Source organism: Lingula anatina, chromosome 9, assembly GCF_051362555.1.
Source record: "Lingula anatina isolate TDL-2025a chromosome 9, LinAna3.0, whole genome shotgun sequence".
NCBI classification, from domain to species: Eukaryota; Metazoa; Brachiopoda; class Lingulata; order Lingulida; family Lingulidae; genus Lingula; species Lingula anatina.
In genome coordinates, this window is record NC_141775.1 from 18,157,990 (window position 1) to 18,181,081 (window position 23,092).

At 36.0% G+C, this 23,092-nt stretch overlaps 2 protein-coding genes across 2 annotated transcripts in view; one reads left to right on the forward strand and one right to left on the reverse strand.

Annotated features, from left to right (window-relative positions):
• LOC147760041 (uncharacterized) overlaps nucleotides 1-3,977 on the forward strand; it is a 35,683-nt gene extending 31,706 nt beyond the window's left edge. The window contains exons 7-8 of the mRNA XM_086996308.1: nucleotides 733-765; nucleotides 1,069-3,977. Coding sequence (XP_086852434.1) covers nucleotides 733-765; nucleotides 1,069-1,823 — 788 coding nt within the window. The 3' untranslated portion in view covers nucleotides 1,824-3,977. The remainder of the gene's footprint in view (nucleotides 1-732; nucleotides 766-1,068) is intronic.
• A 4,084-nt stretch (nucleotides 3,978-8,061) lies between these two features.
• LOC147760043 (DIS3-like exonuclease 2) lies at nucleotides 8,062-11,287 on the reverse strand. The gene is made up of 3 exons (XM_086995041.1): nucleotides 11,159-11,287; nucleotides 10,557-10,724; nucleotides 8,062-9,373 (listed from the first exon to the last, which is right to left on the reverse strand). The coding sequence occupies exons 1-3, from the start codon at nucleotides 11,234-11,236 to the stop codon at nucleotides 9,341-9,343; spliced, it is 279 nt and encodes a 92-aa protein (XP_086851167.1). The 5' UTR covers nucleotides 11,237-11,287; the 3' UTR covers nucleotides 8,062-9,340.
• Nucleotides 11,288-23,092: the final 11,805 nt, after the last annotated feature.

The window sequence follows — 23,092 nt, forward strand, 5'->3', positions numbered from 1 at the left end:
GCATTAAAATTTTAGGTAGTTTTGCTGTGAACAGACATTGTTCCTGAATATAATTAGGGGTAATGTAGTCATTGAAATCGGTGTTAAACTGATGTAAATGCAACTAATCATATTGGGTGATGTACTAAGATTTACATGAAGAGAATTAATATTTCAAATTGTTGCCAATAAACCAAACTTTATATATTTTAAAATAATGTAACTTGATAAATACCCAAAGGTATTTTTTATAATCCCCGAAAATGATATATCAGCATTTTTCCCCTTGGCAAATTTTGCCCATCGCCTTTGTTAGAACAATATAAATATCTCCCACAAAATCATGCAATTTATATTTTAATCATTCCAACAATATGAGTTTTACATGGGCATCAACGTCTGTGTGAGGGTAAGACTGTTGCAATTCTATGTGCCGAACATTTTTCATATAAACTGTCCCATATTAGATTTATTACCCAGCCATGCACGTGGCTAGAATTGTTTTAACTTCTAATTTAAAAACAAATGCCCAAGCATATTTGGAAAACATTTAATGACAAAAATAAATACTATGCCCTGGTCGTATTTTGAGAATTTACCTGCGGTGCAGAAGGTAAATGTACAGCAGGTTACCTTTTGCTCACAACACATATCTATTAATAAGTTTCTTCATACTTAAATTACATGTATATTATTCATTGCTAATTATTGTTCATCATGTGCATATTCTTGTAATCCTTCTTATTCTTACAGTGAGTGCACAGGCAGTACAAGCAAGTGATCCAGGTAATTTTGTATTTGGTAGTGCTTAGCTTAGGCTAAGAAGTACAAGCATTATTCTTATTTTTACTTCTATTTTTATCTTTTAACTTACAAATCTTCAATATAAAGAAATAGCGTATTGTTACTAGCATGTACCCCCTGTTCATATGACAGTACATTTCACTGACTACATATTTCTCCCATAATGCAGTGGTGGTTGCCGCATATTTTACACAAACACACACACACTAGTATACTACTCTATCTCTCTTTCCCTATAAAATTCTTGTACAAAAAGCATTGATCATTATCATATTTTTCTATTAGTAGGTGTGAATGCCCCAGATGTGTCATCTGTTTATACACAGAGGTTTGCAAGGCTGAGTTTTCTCGTTATTGAACTTGGAACGAAAGTCATTAGAACTTTCTTTCTCAAGGATGTTGTTAGGCCTGGCATCACTAATGGTGAGCACATCAGTGATAAAGATGCAGTGCTTCAGTTTTTTGGTAAGCATGACGTGATAAGGGAACTTGAGAAACTCAAGAAAACAAAAGTCATATATGCTTCTCAGTGGAATCTTTTGTACCCTGCCTCTGGTCATACAGATGTGGAAACGTTTGACATTACATTGCTGGTGTTATTGATAAGAAATCTTCACCCAGACAAAGCCAACCTGAAATGGTCAGCGCTCAAAGAAAATGCCACTTTATCTTCCTCTCCACAAACAACACAAGGTTTCATTGACCACATCCAACGGCTTAAGAATGTCAGGAACTATATACAGCATTCCGCCACATTTGGGATCCAAGACATGGAGAAATTCTGCACGAAATGGGAAATCGCCTGTGCTTCTGTTCTAGCACTTGGTGCAGATCCAAATGAAGTGGAAAAGGTACAGAAATCCATCTTTAGCATACAGGAGATAGATACAATAGTGTGTGAAATACGCAGCTCGGCCGAAGATAACAAACGGCATTTCGACAACAGATTTGACAGGCTTGAATTATTAATATTCTCTGCATGTGCCGTTCTCTTTGCCGTCCTCATTGCGTTAGCCATAAATTACCAGTGGTGGATTTAGGTGGGGAGGGGGTCAGGGGGATCCTGATTTCTGAAAAAAAATCACACTAGTATTCCCCTCTTGAAATTAGAATTTTGACTAGCTAAATTATAGTTCTAAATAGAACTGAATGAAACTGTTCTCCCTATAAAGTATCAAATTTCTTCGGGGCCTTTTGTATCTCATGGAACTGAATCAGTTGCCAGTTTTTCATGTTACCCGTAGTGCATTATACAAGAGGGTAAGAGTGATTATGCTTTTATGTAACAGTGCATCAAAATTGGCCAAAACATTATTTTGTGCACTTTTTTTCTGTAGTCTGAATATTTCACAGTTTAACTTTTGCTGCCTTGTTTCTTGGTGTCTGTATATTTGCAAGCTTTGTATATTTTTTTAATTGAAATGTTGGAATATAAGTAAAAGTAAAATGTCTGGATATTAGGTAAGATTTTTTGAAAATATTTACCAGATTACACATAGACCTCGACCCCGGATTATGGAACGATATTTGACGTTTTTCAGCTTTGCACAGTCTGCGTATAAAAATGAACGTAATCTAATCTCTAATACTTTGCATGTAGCTACGATAGAGCTTTATTTACTATCTTGTAAAGCTTAATCCATATGATTGGGGTTACTATTGGAGAAAAACGCTAAAATAATGGTTAACTTCTTGTTGTTCTCAAACCCCGGATTATGGAACAAAACCGGAAGTGCGCAGATAACGTTGCGTCAGAGATTGTTAGATAAGATGCAAGGCAATATGTAGCGCAGGCGGTCTATTAACCGATTACAGTGACGTCATATTTGCTCCGTAACACTAGTCCCGCGGCCATGCTGGAGGGAATGAACGACGGGGAATAGTAGCGTAAATATAGGTAAACCAAAGAAAATAAAGTACACTTCATATCACGATCAAGGACACCAAAGGGAAAAGGATATATACAAGCTGAGGCTTCAGCTGCTCAGCGGGATCGACCGATATGAACTCAAGACAGTCTAAAAACGTGAAATCCTACTAAATGCTACTTACCCAACATCGTGTTGTCAGAAGATAGTTCAGTTATCTTGTACTTCATTTTTCTTGTTCATTGGGTAATAACAGTTATAGTTTGAGAGAGTTTAATGTGTAATCATAAGTTTAACCTTAAATAGAAGCAACTGTTTTCATAAAGGATAGATATAAGAAATTTAAGCTGATCATCAGGATAAACCCTTGTGGATTCAAGGAAGAATGTATGATTGTCTTATGACATGAAATATTGCTGTTAGTTATGACTTATCTTTACATCGTGAAGCTGTCAGAAATTATTTCAGCATTCTTGTACTTCATATTGGTTCATTAGAAAGTACATGTAACAAGACTGTTGTTAATTCATATAAGCAACATTGTTAGCATTTTATTATTAGTTCAGTCATTCACAGAAGCATTTGTTAGGCACTACAAATATCCTCAAACCTCAGTTTACGTGGGACTTAGAGAATGGGAATTTGCCATGGGACTATACACTTGATATCAATGGAGCAATAGAAACTATGTCAATGATGAAAAAGACATGTCCTTTGTATCAAAATAAAGGTGGTAAGTTGTGTTGTAAATAAGTTTTCAAAATACATCTACATGTACTGTCATAAAAAGTATTGTATCAAACTGATTTTATAAAATTTAATATACCATTTGCATTGAAAATATTTTGCTAGGTATTCAGTGAACAAAATTCATATATTTTAAATTTACTTTAAAACTGCAATATCAGGTATTTGTTGTTCTCTTTTTTTAATGTAAAGCCTAACTATATTGGGGTTTTCAGATGCTATTGTTTATACAGAAGTAAAGTATGCAGAACATTTGCTCTATACCATCATCAACTTTTTAAATTATTTCAGCATTCTTGTACTTCATTTTGGTTCATTAGAAAGTACATGTAACGAGACTGTTGTTTGAGAGAGTTTAATATTCACCATGAATGCAACCATTCATATAAGCAACATTGTTAGGATTTTATTATTATTCAGTCATTCACAGAAGCAAGGCATTTTTCACACTTATGTATTTATGATTTCCAATGTAATATAACAATAATTCAGTTCATGAATTGATTTCTACAACCATTTGCTTAAACATATAGGAAAAGTGCACATTTTGTATGAATAAAAGTGAACATGAAATGCTGAGTTCTGAGTGTCGCTTCAATTAAATAACTCCTGTCATGCACTGGATTTCACTCTCCTGATGTTCAGATCCTGTCTCCTCAGCTGGTCACAAAGATCTAGGAATATTTTTTGCTGCTTCTACCTTGTGTGTCATCTAGCTGCCTTTTGTACGTGTCATCAAAAGCTTCCGTTTTTTTTTTTTTTTTAATAATTTACTTGCACCCAATCAGTGTGGCTTGGTGGGAAATGCTTGATCAATTTCCTAAATGTAAATTAATATAAAGATAACAATAGTGATTTTTATTCATATTATAACTTACAACATTACAGTTGAAAGGAGCAGAATTTAACATTTTTACAGAGGAAAGTGCAAAATTATTTCATGAGCTAGGTTATTAAAGTTATATGTCAATTACACCTGAGGTAGAATTTACTTGCAAAATAAAATTACTCTTATCACTACACCAAATCGAAAATTAAGTCACTAACTTCCAAATACATTTCATACAGGTAATTGATTTAATTGGCCAGCTCAGCTGCGTACATTACAAATATAGCCTTGACACTAATTGGGAATAATGCTAACCAGGTATAAAAGAGGTAGGTGACAGCCGATAAAATCTAGAGAGCACCGTAACTGATAACAAATTACACCCAAGGCAATAGGTGAGTCTTCATTATAAAAGTCGAAACCCTGCCTGGGTATGTCAACACGTTTTAACAAATTAACACACTCTCCACCCACACTTTTTGGGCACTACTTTAAATATATACGTTCGCTCCAAACGTACACACCTAGGTCTTTGGTGTTCTACTGTTTTTTCTTTTATGGTAAAATCTGCACAGTTGGCTCTTCATTCTTTGCTATAAAATAAATTAGTTTTATCCTTTACTTTTCTGAAGAGTCTTGATTCAAAGCCACCTCGCCGTGTCTCCTCCGTTTATGGTTTTAGTTCCTTCACCATGGATTTTTACCACTGCAGGCAGTCTGTGAACGCTTGTAAAGTTAGTTACCTTCTCTCGGCCAAATACCCTGCAGTAATTCATCATTTTGCTCGGTTAAATATGAAAGAAAATACAGAAAACGAAAACTGAACTACAGACATGGCTTGTTCATGCGCAGCAGACGATTCCGGTCTCCCTCCAGTATGGCTGCCGTTTGTTTTGATGACGCAGGCTCTAATGGGTCAATAAAAGACAATAAAACGGCAAATGCGCATTATATTGCGAATATCAATGAACATAACAGCAGTTGTTATTCATATTTAGTTGGTCTTCTACTTTTAAACACAAATAGGGGCCTATTGCTAAAAAATGGAATAGTCCACTCATTTACCACTGCCTTGATCGGATTATGGAACAAAACGAGAAGTTGCCGCTACGTCGGAGTATCGAAGCGATATTTAGTAGTCTGGTCATTTAAAATGCCAAATTGAAAATACTGTATTCATTATTATGAAAGAATAATATTGATATTTCTCATTTTATTCTCATCGATCATTCATTTGGCCAGCCTTCAGGTAACAACACCAGTAATGATTCAAAATAAAATCTTTAATTCATGATAACAAAACTAGCAATTAACATTAACAGCTCACACACCACCAACAAAGAGTTTATCGAAAGTGTGACAAATACAATAAAAATAAATAAATAAAAAAAGACCGAGAACTCATGTAACAGACTAGTGCTGTGACCTAACAAAGAGATGAATGTATTCAGTTTAACAGCGCTGACCTTTATAAAATGCATTAAACCTTTAACTCCATAAAACGAAATCACTGCAATTTATTCTATTATTATACTGTCTCGCAACTCTGTTCACCATATGGAAAAATAATGTGCGTTTGTGTTATGTACGTATGTATGTTTATTTTTACGTTGCGTTGTTTGTCACGCACAAGAACATATCACTTGTAGGCCCATGTACTTTTGCGGTATAAGTAAGAAAAAAAAAACAATATAAATCTTTAAAAAATATATAAAACAAAAGAACTCAACCAATGTTTCTCCTTTACTGAGGTAAATTCCAGCAGATATAACACAGGAAACGTCCAAAAATGTAGTGGTTTAAGCGCAAGTGAAATGTTCTTGCGCGTTAAGCCTAGGTCCCAAATACGTTTTGGACGCACGGTTTTTTAGTTCCTTGCGTCCGGCTAGGACGTAGCTAGATCGCACGTAGCGGCTGTTGATCATGTCGAAAAGTTACTACGTGCTGTTTGCGTCTTCCAAAAGTCGCACGATGGATGTGCTCCTCACACACAAACTCCCAAGTTTTTCCCATTTTTTTTTGGCCGTAGACCACACGTAGCAGCCCGTACGTTCGGTTGGGACCTAGGCTTTACAAACAACGCAACGTAAATTTTTTTTCTCTCTCTTCTTCATTCTTATCTTTTCTACGTACGTTTCACCTCCAATGCCCTCTGTGCCTTTCGCTCTCGTACCTCAGCCTTCTTCCTCTCCCTCTCCACGCCCGCTCTTCTCTTCTCCTCTTTCTCCATTCTTCGCTTATTGCCATCTTCGGCTTATCTCAACCCCCAGTCACTCACTATAATAAGGCAGTAGTGGACTAGAGCTGCCTCATCAGAGTGACTGAGGGCCAACTTCCCATAACCACCTCCCTTGAGAGCACCTGTGGTATATTTAAGAAAAATAGAAGAAGATACTGGATAGAGATAGTTGAAATAAGAAGTTTTAAAGATAAAACTCCCAGCAAAAGGCGCAAATCTAGTAGGCCCTAAATGATTCATAAGTCTATTTTTTTTTTCATCACAACAAAGATCAATCATGTGTCATTTGTGTAGGCCTACCTGAAATATGATTTAAAATGATCGTCTTTGGCACCTCAAATAGGCCCTATAGGCCTACGAGCCGCCTCTGATATTGAATAAGAGTGGGCCTATAATTTCCTCTTTGACATGCTGAAATTTATCGAGCATGAAAAAGGTCAGTAACGATTTTTTCTCTCATAATGTCAATACAAAAGTCAACATTAAGTGTTATTTTGTGAGAACAAATTTATTTATTTCACAAGTCGTTTGTAGCGTTCTCTAGCGGCAGTTTACAGTGAGCAGAAAGCACCCACAGCGATGTCCAATATCAAAGCCATTTTTATGAGATCTTGGAATACTTCAACCTCTTGAAAGTGGATGTTTTGAAATAATTTCATTAAGCCGAGAACAAGAAATACAAACAATAGGCTAAGGGATGAGGCAAGTTAGGCTACAATACTTATAGCAGTAAAAGACGACCGTGTTTACGTCCAAAGCGATCGATGTATCTACCCGTAACCAGTATGAAAAAGTTAGAAATCGAGATCGGAAACTGACAGTAACACGTGCAGACGAAAGCGGACGATAAACGGCTTTAAAACTTGCTTGAATAAACGTAAGTTCATTATTAATTTTATCAAATTTGAGAGCAACGAACTTTCAAACGCTAACACTTCTATTGTATCAGGTCGTAACATGCGTCTGCATAGCGCGTTTGATACATTGTAGCAGACGCTTGAAACTTTCGTGGCAACGGGGATTTTTTACGCTCTGCATGCTGGGTAAAAAGGGCAAACTTCCGGTTTTGTTCCATAATCCGGGGTCGTTCCATAATGTGGGGTCGGGGTCTAATATTGCTTAGTGTAAAAACTTCCAAGTCTAAGATTTCATTCTAGAGTTTTATCATGTCTATTAAAAAGTTTTGAAGTGCAAAACGTGTTTGCAAAAATAGTGAAGGTTATGTCAATGTAGTATTTTTAATAATTATCCATCCATCAACTATTATAGTAGTTTAACTTCATTTACAGCATATTTACATTATATATATCCACTTACTGGTTTGAAAAGCTTACAAATTTAAGTAAATATTGCAATTTTCATGAAACTTTTAAAGTTTTTTGAGGATGTCTGTCAAATGTGGGTTGAGCATTTTTTTTTTTTTTTTTTTTTTTTTTTTTTTTTTTTTGCTCAAAAATTAGCTTTTAAGCTACAATATTCTTAGAAGGTAGCCATTGTGACTGAACATCGTTTTGTTTTTGTCGTTTCACATATTGATTTGGGAAGCAACCGTGTGCTGCAGTCATTGCGTAAAAGAAGTTATTACATACAATGTGTAACAGTGATTTCAGAAATTTTTATCTACAAATTACAATTTCTGAACATTCCGTGAATGGGACTCTGCACCAAACAGTTTCAAATTGTCACCTCAAGTTTGTAAAAGCTGCACTTGGTTGGGAAATCTTTTACTTCACATTGTATCAACTTATATTTAACATGGACATATCACTAATGAAAGACAGTTTCAAAGTCAGCCATATGAATGTAATAACTTGCATTAATATATTATTAACAATTTCATTGTAATAAACCTAGGAAAACTGACAACTTTTTTCCATGCCGTCTAAGACCAACCTCTTCCTAGGGCATGGACACAGAGGGCCATGGAATAAATACTACAACAGCATGCTTATAAGCCATCACAATGTTCCAATAGTATTCAATGAATATAAGATAAGGTACAAAAAGCAGTAGGGCTCATAATTGTACATTAAATACATCTTCACCCAGAAATGTTACAAAATGCTGGTCATCAAGTACAGCTTCTACAAAATTGCAGAAAACATTGTTCTACTGAGGATGATTTGAATTTAACCTTTTTTTTTTCATTTTATACTTTTAACACTTAAACAACAACCATTATTTTGCCAAATTGGTTATAAATATTGAATATACATTCATCTGGATAAAAATGACTCCTTTATCAAATCTACCATTCCACTGTTCTGCATTCATGTGTGCAATCATTTGACACTGTGACAGTAACTCCACTTTTCAATAACCAGTTGTTCAATTTTTTTCCACCCAGCTGATAAAATAAATTTACATAGAAAAGCATGACAGTATCAACTGTGCAGCAACAAAATAATTACAATTAGCAGCATTTGACTCTAAATCAAAATTTTACAGAAAAATTTCCACAGGTAAAGCACTAAAATGTAAAATTATTTTAAATAATTCAAACTTGCATTAAAAAACATTACAATTAAAATTAATACCTCTTTAGGTGTCAGAAACATTCACTGATAAAACATAAAAAACTAAAGATAAAAAATACTGATGAACCAGAAGACACCAACTTCTCTCCACAGTCAACAAGAACGTCAACTCTCACAACAATATACTGGAAATGTCTTCTAAATAATGGTTGCCTAGGCTGAAAAAATGTATCTGCTGTCTCAGTCCTGTAACTATTTGATACCTTAACTAAAATGTTCTCAAATTTGGTAAAATTTTTCAAATTAACCCTCAATTGCAAAGGGAATCGCCATTTTTCACATCTCTCTTGTAAGTGAAATAAAAGAATATGTCATCTCATTGGAAGATGTGGATCTTCTAAATGGTCTCCACTGGTCGATGTATTGTTGCCTGGAAAGAGAATACCACAATATAGCCACAAAATGCTCGGCCACTCAATTGGCTTGTACTGGTAACATTGAATCTACTTTACCTTAAGAACTGTAACATTAATTGCAAACTTAAAACATAATTATGGTTGTCGTAATTATATTTTCATTTGCATTGGGTGTACAAGAGTTGACCTATTTTACAATTTGACAAGTATCTCAAACAGCGCAGTGCAAGTTGTACTATACTTCAGGTATTTCTAACCAAATGTCCTGTACACAACTCCCTCCCAAAAGATTTGGAATTACATAGTATCTTAAGTCTAAAATCTGAGCAGTCATACACCCACCACACAGAGTTAAATATATATTATAATTATAACTGATTCTTCCTACACCCACCACACAGAGTTATATATATATTATAATTATAACTGATTCTTCCTACACCCACCACACAGAGTTAAATATATATATTATAATTATAACTGATTCTTCCTACTCGCTTTCTGAATGAATTCCCCCTCTAGAGTTACGAGTTACAATAAACTTGCACCCTTTCTTGATGACACCCCCTACCCCATTTCAAAGGGCCATCCACGGTTTAATATAATAATTAACATACTTTCTGATTGACGTCTACCCCCCTTTAGATTTTGGATGAGCCCTCCCACCCTCACCTACTTCAACTGTTTTCACCGAATCTTAAAAAAATGTTCAAATGGTTAACCCAGTGGGCCTTATGATTGTACATAAAATGTATCTTTACACAAAAATATTACTGAAACAAATGAAGGTAAAGATCAAAGGTTTCAGATAAAAACTGATACTTCCTACATACTTTTTGATTGAAATCTAACCCCTTTTACATTATTAAGAAACTGCATTATACTAACAATCATCATTCCAGATGACCCCCCCCCCTCCCCACAGGCCTGTTAACAATTACTTACATTATTAAGAAACTGCATTATACTAACAATCATCATCCCAGATGACCCCCCCCCCCCTCCCCACAGACCTGTTAACAATTACTTACATTATTAAGAAACTGCATTATACTAACAATCATCATTCCAGATGACCTCCCCCCCCCCTCAGGCCTGTTAACAATTACTTACATTATTAAGAAACTGCATTATACTAACAATCATCATTCCAGATGACCCCCCCCCCCCCCCTCAGGCCTGTTAACAATTACTTACATTCCACTTCAGGGGATGGTCATCAGCTTTAAGAATACACTGGACATGAGTGAAGATGGTCACTTTCTGGGTGAACTCCCTGGGGTGGTCATCATCTGGGGCCCACACCAGGGTCAGCTCAGGACATTTACGGACCTTCTGGTAGGAGAAACTGCTCAGTGGAAGTTTCTAGAATCACGAAGCAATGGTCTTTATCATATAAAAAGATGTACACAGTTTGCACGTCAGCAATGAAACTGTTCAAAAGGATGACATCAAAATTTCCCTGAACTTTTTACATAAATTATGCTACAGAAAGTACAAGTAAAAACTATGAAGAGGACAGCAATATATTATGTATATATACATGTATAATATAAAGTGACTGAAAAAGTAAGCGATGGCAAACACTTAATACACAGAGACCAGGGGAAGATCCAGAGATATTTTCTGACTGTCTTCCAAATTATCTTTGGTGATCCATTTTTGATCATATTCTGACAGAAAAAAACCAGATCACCATCAACGTGACAAATTCGGACCATCTACCAGAATACACCTTAATTCCATCTGCCCCTATAGACAAGCATAGATAAAGTGCCCCGACCCTCCACTTTCCTTACATCACAGTACACTCTCTTCACCACTCCAAGCTTTAGCACCAAAACATCAAAACCCTTGTCCAGGACTCCCATCACCATCCCTTGTTCCTCCAGTGGACCACATTCCTGGAAATAATAAGGTAAGACAAAGTCAGATATATCCTGTAACTTGTTCCTCTAGTGGACCACATTCCTGGAAATAATAAGGTAAGACAAAGTCAGATATATCCTATAACTTGTTCCTCTAGTGGACCACATTCCTGGAAATAATAAGGTAAGACAAATTCAGATATATCCTATATAACTTGTTCTTCTAATGGACCACATTCCTGGAAAAAATAACAGAAGACAAAGTCAGGTATATCATATAACTTGTTCCTCTAGTGGACCACATTCCTGGAAATAATAAGGTAAGACAAAGTCAGATATATCCTATAACTTGTTCCTCTAGTGGACCACATTCCTGGAAATAATAAGGTAAGACAAAGTCAGATATATCCTATAACTTGTTCCTCTAGTGGACCACATTCCTGGAAAAAATAAGGTAAGACAAATTCAGATATATCCTATATAACTTGTTCTTCTAATGGACCACATTCCTGGAAAAAATAACAGAAGACAAAGTCAGGTATATCATATAACTTGTTCCTCTAGTGGACCACATTCCTGGAAATAATAAGGTAAGACAAAGTCAGATATATCCTATAACTTGTTCCTCTAGTGGACCACATTCCTGGAAATAATAAGGTAAGACAAAGTCAGATATATCCTATAACTTGTTCCTCTAGTGGACCACATTCCTGGTAATAATAAGGTAAGACAAAGTCAGATATATCCTATAACTTGTTCCTCTAGTGGACCACATTCCTGGAAATAATAAGGTAAGACAAAGTCAGATATATCCTATAACTTGTTCCTCTAGTGGACCACATTCCTGGAAATAATAAGGTAAAACAAAGTCAGATATATCCTATAACTTGTTCCTCTAGTGGACCACATTCCTGGAAATAATAAGGTAAGGCAAAGTCATATATATCCTATAACTTGTTCTTCTAGTGGACCACATTCCTGGAAAAAATAAGGTAAGACAAATTCAGATATATCCTATATAACTTGTTCTTCTAGTGGACCACATTCCTGGAAGACATAAGGTAAGACAAAGTCATATATATCCTATAACTTGTTCTTCTAGTGGACCACATTCTTTAGATATTCTCATCAGATAGATAAGGTGACTTGTGTTTTTAGTGATTTTGAACAAACCTGCTGAAAATCTACAATGGGACATTCCATGATGCAATTTAGATATTCCCACATTTTATACTAATAGCATTATTTGTGTTGTGATACTCATCTGTACTAAAACAATTTAATGACACGTTTAGATGTGTCCTCAGAGAAGTATCTGCTGCTGTTTACAATCATCAGAGCCAGTGTAGACATTCCAGTACTTGTAAATATTTAGCTGAAAACAATGACACATAATTAATTAAGACAATCTAGTAGTTGTAAAGTACTTGTATATATTTAGCTGAAAAAAATATCATATACTAATCAAGACAATCTAGGAGTTATAAAGTATTTGTATATATTTAGCTGACAATAATATCATATATTAATCAAATATTGAATTGAAAATATTCAAAATACAGACTTGACATTTAATATGGAATATTTTTTTCTAAATCATTATTCATCAGTTTTTTTCCTATTTTGCAGACTGATAAATAAAAATAAGGATTAAAATCGTGTTTTAATAACTTTCGATAAAATGTTCCATATCATTGCGACATCAGTTCTTTAATTGACTTCGCCAGTGAAGCAAACAAAAATGCATTGCCAATTTAAAGTCATACGACAACCATTGAAACGATATTTTGGATCTCCATATCTTCCAAATTATCGTCTTTAAAAGAGTTACACGACTCACAAAGGACCCTCATGTCAGTGTCTAGTCACAGTAACAGTCGCTGCTATGTCTGACGTTATTTTCCTGCTACCAGAGCTTTCAAGAGGCAAGGCATTTCTTGCGATAGTTTTTTTAGAATTTAATCTGGAATAAAATTCCAGTCAACGGTTAAAACTTGTCCAATTTGGTTCAGTTTTGTTGTAGGACATGCATGCCGTTGATTATTGACCGAACCACATATTGTCAAAGTGGTTCAAATATGGCAACTTTTATGACCAAGGTAGCTGCTTATTCATTTGGTTCTGTGAGTTATCTGCTATAAAATGTTCTCTGTGTGAACCAGCAATCTGATCGTGCAACCTAAAACTGTTCCTAAGGTGCCCCCTATCAAATGATAGTCAAGTGGTTCCCAGATTATTCCTTCATTTGATCTGGTTAAGGATTTCATCGATGACTTCCATTGGTGTTTTGGCACCAATGTGGTATCAACTCCAAATATTGACGCTGTCAATGGCCCTAGTCACTTCAGAAGCGGTACACACCTTGTCGTAGGCCTCTTCAGGATGTCTGTAAACTCTTTTTTGATCATTTTAGCGGTACTGGCTCCCGTTTCACAAAGAATCTTAAATCCGTAGACGTCTTACTCGAGCTGGGTGGCCTAGCTAGGTCGACTTAGCTGAAGTCGACTTGGAGTGTTTCACAAAGAATCTAACGTCTTAGCTTGACGTGCTTACCGTAGTCGACGCGCACGAGAAACTCTTCAAGAAAAGGAGGAGTAAAATTTCAAAAGTTTTACAAGACATGACGTTCCATGGCCTCTTTCGGCCGAGAACGATCATTTATCAACAATAAAAATCAGCCAAATCACAAACAAAGTTTGTTTTTGAACTTAATTGATAAGTTTAACTTCGATACAACTTCAAAGTAACAGTTAAACTTTAGTTTGTCGTGGAACACTGCTGAAGGACGTCTAGCGGCCAAAAACAAACAAACACGCGTTCGGCTGGGTGAAGTGGCATTTTATTTTTAATTTCAATATTCCATAAATGTCAGTGCTATTCAAGGATATTATATCACAATATCTTGAAGGAGGTATGTTCTTTCAAAATTTTTGTTGTTTATGTTCTCATTTACCGAATTTTATTTGAGCTTGCCGACTTAAGTCTCCTCCCGAGGAGGCTTGACATCGTCGACTTACAGCTAAGAAAAAAACGATGTAAGCGACCTTTTAGATTCTTTGTGAAACGGGACTTAGTGACGTAACGACTTAATTACGTTGGTAACCAAGCCCTAAGTCAGGGAAGCCGACTTAAGTTTTTTTGTGAAACGGGGGCCAGGTGAAATCTGACCTCAATAAAGAAAACAACCCGATTTCAGTGTTCTACCCAGAAACGGTCATGGTCCCCAATTCATTAGAGAAACAGACTACGCTGTTTTGCTGTTTACAGTGGCTTCCTCAGAGGTCAGATAATATTCTAACCTGCTGAAACCATTTTGGTCTTCGCTGAGCGCCTTGAAAAACGCGTTTTGGTGACAATTTGCCCCTCATTTAAAACGGACTAGGTGATTTTGGTTTAATTGAAACAGCATTTCCTGAAGGACATTTAGTCCTGTATCCTGGTGGTAAGATATCGATACATTGGACGTGTTGTCTGTGTGGGTACATAACCCGGGGCATTACTCTATGAAACTGTGCAGACGGTTCCGTTTGGGACAATAATCTGTCTGGCAATGTCTGTCTTTTTCGCGCCATTCTGGCACAGCTTAACGATTTTGATAAACAATGCTTAACTTACTTTACGCACTGCAAAACCGACCGCTTGCATGCAAAATTTCAAATTCTTCTATGCAATGGTTGCCGACATATGGATACATTTTTGACAGAACCATGCCTCGCCAAAGCCAAGATTTGGGCAGCCCAAAGGAGCACTACCCTATTAAATCACTGCATATTACACAATGCAGCAATGCATCAGACTTTGTAATCAGTTAATTGGTAGAGACACACCTGTCTTCACACTTCTCCAGTCAGATATCTTATATGTGATCTGAGGTTTTTCAATAAAGAACGCAATTTTACCTAGGTATACCTTTAAAACTGAAATATTCCATATTAAATGTCAAGTCTGTAATTAAGACGCCCTAGCACTTTTATAGTGATTGTAAATATTGAATCAAAAGTACTAACAATACTTAATTAAGACAATTTAGTAATTGTTAAATACTTGTAAATATTGAACTGAAATTACAGACAATGCTTGATAACAGGCAGTACTTGTTAAGTAGTTGTAAAATTTGACTTGAAAATACTGACAATATGAAAGAAGACAGTTTAATACTTGTAAAATTGATTTGAAAATACTGACAGTACTTAAGTAATTGTAGAATACCTGTAAATACATAACTGAAAATGCTGATAATACTTAATTGAAAGCCTCTAGTAAATATTTATCTGAAAATTCCAACAAAACTTAAATAAGACACTCCTGTAAAGTACTTGTAAAGTACCAGTAAATATTGGATTGTAAAATACTGACAACAGATAGTTAAATGTATATACCTCTCTAAATAACTTATTTAATGTGGGTACATATATAATCCAGTTATTACAGTAATCACCTTAAAATTCACATCTTTTGACATGTGTGTTTATTTCAATATATAAATTACACACCAGTAAATGTCTTGTTTTCCTCAGCCGCATCTGCTTTTGTCTATAGTGCTGCCTATGCTGTGCTTGCTTCATTAACACACAACATCAAATATCTTCATAAATATACGGGCAAGCCAAAGTCACTATAGAATTTAATGCAGATGGAATTTAACCACAGTGAAAAGATGATAGACTGGCACTGTGCATGATTAAGACAGTGCTCTAATACTTGCTAAGTAGTTGCAAATAACCATTTTGGTAAGAATTTCATCACAGAAACCATAACAGCCCTCTGATTCGCAACACATAACAGTTTAAAGTTTGCATTTTAACATTGAGATATCAGGCTTGCTCAGTGACTGTGTACATGTGCTGCCACTTACTGGTGACCAATTGTACCAGCATGGCACAAGAGGCAGAGGTACTGGTCAGCTGTATGTACCATGGGTAGGGTGTACAGACAGCTATGGTCACATCTTCATTGCTGACTGTTATAACCCCAGGATAGTGGCACTGAGTCCACAGGGACAGTTGATCAGATACATTGTCACTAAGGATGATGATAGACTGGTGTATCCTACCTACAGGAGTAGCCATCAACCCTGCTGACCTATTGGTGGCGGCTGAGGCACAGAGTGAATTGAGGACCTTCAATACTCGAAATAAAACATATTGCTCAGATGTTACATATTGTAATACTAGGCTCCTTAACTCGAAAGCATCGCAAATCGCTACTGAGTACAAGCATGGTGATTCGTTGCAATTCCATAACTCATAAGCATCATAATTTGCAACCGAGTGCTAATAGTAATAGTGGTATCACCTTTAGTCTGAGGCCATTATTTGTGGCGAGTAAATCCCATCGCAAAGGCCTTTGCAAATACATTATAAGTCATTTTATGTGTGTCTCTCATGTAATTAAACATACAGTGTCTTTCATGTAATTAATTGAGTTTCTAGAGATAATAGCATATGTATAACAATGCATGAAAGCTAATGAAAGATGGAGTCACTTGGCACCTCTGATAGAAAAAAACTTTAAATTAAATTTTCATGTTCTAAAGTCATGTTTTGTCATGCATAAAAAATCAACTTTCAACATTTCATATATCATGTTATATTTTCTGATGAATGTTCATCTGTGTAGTCTTCGATAATAATTATCTGTCAAACAATCAAGTATCACAACAGGAAGGTCACTTTGTTAACACTGAAGTAAAATACTGACAATACTTTATGAAAACGACATCCATCTTTCAAAATCTGACGTGTGGGTTATCTTCTGTATGATCTCCCCACTAAAGCATAGACATATATGCAAAAGTCTTCACATTTATCGTGTAACATCTTTGATCTTGTAATATGTTCATTTCAATTAAAAATAAGTAAAAAGAACGGCTGTTTGATGATATTCTTTTAATGAACTGGTAAATTTTTTCTGGGACTTATACGATTTTATAGTTAATTTTCATTTCTCCCATTTTTGTTTGTAAAGCACAAAAATGCACAGACTTTGTGTACATTTAAGATCAAGTATCCGTTAAAGGCGAGTAATTGAGAATTATTGTCGACATTGCTATTTTAAAGTCAAAATTTGTTTTTTTTTTTTCATATGGATCATTTGTTATGAATATTGGCATACAGAGATACAGAGACAAATAATTTTAAGTTTCAAAAATAATTCCAAAGTAAAAAAAAATACTTAGCAAAAGAAATTGGCACTGGCCCAACACAAAGTCTCAAGAGTCAATACTGAGTAGGGCCTCGAAATGCTTCAATGCAGGCCGCGATCTGTTGGTGCCTGCATACTTCGGATAAAGCCCTCGTCACACTTATTCGGAATCAGCAAGAATGAAGAAGAATGAGCCTGAACGAAGAATTTTTAAAATTCGCACCACATTCGGGGAAAAATTCAAATTGACCTTAATAATTGTTAAAGTACCGTTGGAATACGCTTGAATTCACCTGGAATGATGAGTGCACTTTCGACTGTATTAGCTCTCAAAAGCAGTTCGAATGTAGTTGGAAAATTAGGAATATTTATAATGCTGTAAGAAGGCACTAAGAATATTTTGAATATACTTTGAAAGGCGCACTAGTGCAGTTTGATTGCTGGCAACATTAATATTTCAGCTCATCCGAGGCACATTCAAAACATTCTGGCGGGATATAAAATCCCCGTCACACTAGAGGCGGAATGATTAAGAATGGCGTCTGAAATACAATTCTTTGTGCATTCCAGGATATTCAAAGAGCATTCTAAAACATTCTAAAAAATCTGAGTCCATTCCAAATATTTTTACCCATTCTTGTGGCCGGGCTGAATGTTTTTGTCATGTCAAAAACTTTGGAAGTGCATTCCAAGAGGAAATTTATTGAATGACATTTGAACAGTATTCTAACTGCACTATGACTGCATTCTAAATATTATCACGGCAATACGACATCATTGGAAACATTATGATCAGTTACCATTCCCGTGGCATTATTTATACACTATTGGCATCGTGTTACATTCTAAACATGTTAGAAAGTAATTTTTAATTAAGTATTTTAGGTATTTCAGCTGCATTATGTTTGATTTTTTTAATATTTCAAACCATCATGGACAGCCATACCGGGAGCAGTTGACTGCATTTGGGTTCGCTTCATATATTATTCGAGGCACCTTCTTACATACTTTAGCCTGTATTCGGCCAGCAGTCAAACCACACTCGTACGGCATTTGAACTTCATTCGGAATAGTCTGACTGCAATTTGAAATTTACTCCCGGTTATGGCACGAATTTTTCAATTAATTTATTCTGGCTGGTTGTATCTTGATTCCTGCTGGTTCCGAATAAGTGCGACGGGGGCCAGTCGCGTGCCAGTTCGAATACCCCTCGAATGTGATCAGAATGTTTTGAATGTTGTCGGAATGCCGTGAAAATATTAAGAATGCAGTCACAGTGCGCTTTGAAAGTTTTTAACATTCAGGCCGACCACAAGAATGGGTAAAACTATTTGAAATGCACTCATAATTTTTAGAATGCTCTTTGAATATCCAGGAATGCACAAAGAAATGTCTTTCCGACGGCATTCTTGTGCATTCTGCCTTTAGTGTGACGGGGTATAAGGCGTCAGATGGCGTCCTTGGAATCGTATTCCACTTCTCTTGCTGTAGTGCCTGGATCAGCTGCTGATTATTAGGCCACAGTGTGTGTGTGTGTGTGTTTGTGTTTGTGAGAGAGAGAGAGAGAGAGAGAGAGAGAGTGTGTGTGTGTGTGTGCATGTGTGTGTATGTGTGTGTGCGTTTTAGTTGCCATGGAGATAATGTGATGTGCTATTTTCACTTTACATTGTAATACAGTACGTGGGAGATATACCTATCAATTGAGAGAGTAGAATCAAGGTAGACACCAAGATTTTTGGCACTCCGTATATGAGAGATACTTGAACCACACTATTTCCAATCCTGATAATGAGATTCTGAGTTTACTTTATATTTTGTGGGGGAGAAATGGCCAGAAACTTGATTTCATCGTTAATTATAATTTGAGTCAAAATTTGTTCCTACCTGTAAGTGTCCATACCTCAAGGTCTGAGGCAAAAGTCATCATTCGTTCTATGGCAGCTTCATGGTGCTAAATGTCACAGTGGATGTGTCACTGAGTGTCATCGGCACATGATGATAACCGCGGTAATACGGTAAAACCTTGAAGTGTGAGGCAAAAGATTTCTTTTGTTCTATGGCAGCTTCATGGTGCTAAATGTCACAGTGGGTGTGTCACTGAGTGTCATCGGCATAAGGTGATATCCTAGGTAAAACACGACAGTGGTGGTCTGTGGGGGGAGGTGATCTGTTACATCTTACGAGCAACGTATATTATGGAATATACTGCCCTGTACAATTATCATACATAAAAACAAGTTCGAGACACGTCTTTTGCTATTTAATTTCAAATTGTCAGACAAAATCGCATACTCTTATAAGGGCAATCTTGTTCCAGTTGGTTCAGCTACATACATAGGAAGTTAAGCTTCTCTACATTCATATCTTACTTACAGTACTTTACACTACTTGACCGTGGATATATATGCATTGTTCTGCTTTAATTATCTTACATAAAAACAATCCCTTAAACAATGCACGCTATAATGAATGTATCATAGAAATACTCCCAGAGATATTAATATCTAAATAGACGCTGCTCTGAAACCTAAGCTATGCGTTATATTACAATTGTAATCTAAAGTATATTAACACACACATATATACATGTGACCAACATACATTTACACCAATAGTTAATTAACACACACATATATACATGTGACCAACATACATTTACATCAATAGTTAATTCCACTATTTACATTTTTCACTTTCATTTATTTATTTTGCAAGTTGTTAAACACTCTTTTCTTGGGTCATAAAAGGGGACATATAATGCTACCAGCTAATTGCTTCTTTCTACATAAACCCTGTTAAAATAATATACACTACGTAGGCCTACTTACCGTTGTCTTAGGTGATCAGAACTGCAAAATATATACAAAATGCAATATGATTGGCGTGTATTATCATTTTCCTTCTTTATTTAGCAACACTCGATCTTTTTGTACTTGGAGTGGTTCATATGGACGATGCAAACATGGCTCGGACTTTCTTTAACCTGAAACACACAAACACATACACATACATGTACTTATTGATAAGGTACGTACTATTTAAAAGTTTAATATAAAAATAAGTGATGTGCGTACATGTATGTCCATTTGTGTGTGTGTGTGTGTGTGTGTGTGTGTGTGTGCACGAGAAAAAGACATATCTTGAAATCGCGAGCAGCGGACACTTTTGTATTGGCCTTTACAAGCTGATAACAAGTTTGTAGAACATGACGCACAGGCTGCCCTGATCTTGCACTTCTTGCCAGTATATCCTACCGCGCATGCGCTATATTCTGGACCTCTTTTACATGCCCCCCCCCCCCCACCCCAATTCGGCAACTTGAATTCGAACACTGAAAAATTACCTTCAAATTGAAATTTAACATTGACAAGTTTTGTTTACTTTTAAAGCGGTTAAAAGTAATGCATAGTAATTTGAATGAAGCAAGTAGGAAATTCAAGAAACAATCACATGCATTCACGTCAAATTGGCATAGAGAAATGCAGTTTTCTGTTTCTTCCAAATTTTTAGTTAGAAGGAACTTAATTTTCAAATAATAATAATAATTATAATAATATAGTCTGATTTTTATGATTTCAACAGGTCATTTGACCTTAATTGAACTACATTATTTTGTTGGATCATTTCATAAAATACTCCTCTGCAAGGATAATTCTTTATCAAACAAAAAGCAAGGTAAATTAAATTACAGATGAGGCAAATAAAATCAAATAATGCAATGTTTTAGTAGACGCAGTAATTATATTATAGTGCTCAGGGATTTCCAAGGACTTCTCAGGAATCCAAGCACCCCTTGTGGTCTCTGTATTACTTTTAATGAAGTTATGTTATGAAGATATACATCTATGTGTATAAATTTATAAGGCTAGAGACATTGCCCTCAGTTCTTTTTATTATAATTTAATTAATTATTTTATTTCGCTGAAGTTCAGTGGTTAACAGTGTCTGTTTACATATAGGATAATGCTCTTCTGATACAAGTTTGGCCTTTGGGTTTTCTGTACACAATCATCACACCGTAAGTGTTTTAAGAAAAAGTCCTTACATGTAACAGCTCCTTGTACTTTATGTATCGTTTGTCTGAAGGGAACCTCCACCTTTCGGGTCTCATTGCCTTAATGGTATGATTCAATCACCCGTCATTATGTCAACCATATATAAAATGGAGCGTGTGTATTGATTCCTGACTTTCATAAGGGGTCTTTCAACCAATTTCATATCAGATACTGGTAGAGAAGAATGAGAAGACCTTTGGTGGAGGGTATAACCACTGCACATGCTTGGCACGTTTATACTCAACTCAAGAGTAAAGTGCAGGGCGCTGCAACTCAAAAATGAATTAAAATATCCGACATTCACTGATGTTTGGGTAATAGAGCGCATTCCCATAGATTTTAGATCGATCTATCCCCGTGGGGAGTCTCACTAGATTACTGTCAGATAATCCGGCTTAAATGTCCGTCCCGCCTACTACAAGCTGTAAGGGGGTAATTAACTACCGTGCGCGTTCGGCTGACTGCAATATAGCGTAAACCCCCAGGGAGTTAGGTCGATCTAGTTGGATCGATCTAAATCTCTGGGAATGCCCTCATAGACGACGTGCAATTCTTCCTTTATGCAAGGTTAGGGAGACAACAGGGATTTATGGTTACAAACTGAAATAATATACCTGGAAACTTATCTGAAAACTTAGAGCAAAGATGTATTTAGCCTGCAAGTATGTAATATCTTCAAGATTATAAATCCATTACTCAATAAAAACGCCGTTAGAATGAAAAGTATAATGGTAATAAAATTAAAACGCCACACAGGTTACACAAAGTGACAAGGAATCTTATTCGTGGCAATAACTGATATCTATGATTCAAGTCACAGAAGTACAACGAGTTATTTCAATGACAGTATCCTCTCTTAGTAGCTACTGTGCTGGTAGGTACACATGTATGCTAGTACCTGCTTTAAAAACGTATGACATGGTTACTTGGATATTGAAAAAGGCCGGAACACATGGGACATCAGTAGAATTGAGAAAAAAATGTGTGTAATCGTAAATCATAATTTTCAACAACATTTTCTATTACAACACTGCAGGTAACTCAAGTCACCTTGTTAAGATAATGGCACACAAAGAGCCGGTTGCCCGCCATTTCTTAAAAAGGGAAATCCCCGCCCTAATGTTGTAGATTGATAGTTTTCTGGCCAATAGATGTGATTTTAACACTACATCCTAGATACATTTCCTGGCACATGTACCGTAGGTATGTGATTTTTTACTGGTCACAAATCCTCGAGCATCATCAAACCCCTTTAACCGTTTAACCCTGTAGGCAAACATGCAGCAGTTTATCAGAGGAAGGATGCGACAGTTGCTAAGGATCATATTTACCTTATGTGGGGACCTTTGAGATAACGGACATAAATGCAGAAAGTCAAAAGTGTGAGTGTTATTTAAACTGTATTTACTCGACCACACAGAGCACTTGTACTCGCTGATTAATTTCAGTACCAAAGCAACAACTGCGGCTATCAGAATAACCAGATGTAAGCCATATAGACAATCTGCGGGCTGTCATTCCTCGCTGAATCAGCGGCCTACTGGTCCTACAATAAATCTGAACCAGCTACAACAAATACTTCGATGTTGTCACTTGGATATCGGCTGTGCTGGTTTTGGCAGTTATTAGTTGCTCCCCTATGGTAAGTAAAACTCGCCTCTGATAT

Coding starts and splice junctions, on each gene's coding strand:
- LOC147760043 (XM_086995041.1), bottom strand. CDS start 11,236: ATGGTGATGGGAGTCCTGGACAAGGGTTTTGATGTTTTGGTGCTAAAG. Junction 10,725..11,158: donor TGAAGAGAGTGTACTGTGAT/GTAAGGAAAGTG, acceptor TCGTGATTCTAG/AAACTTCCACTGAGCAGTTT. Junction 9,374..10,556: donor ACCATCCCCTGAAGTGGAAT/GTAAGTAATTGT, acceptor TTCTCTTTCCAG/GCAACAATACATCGACCAGT.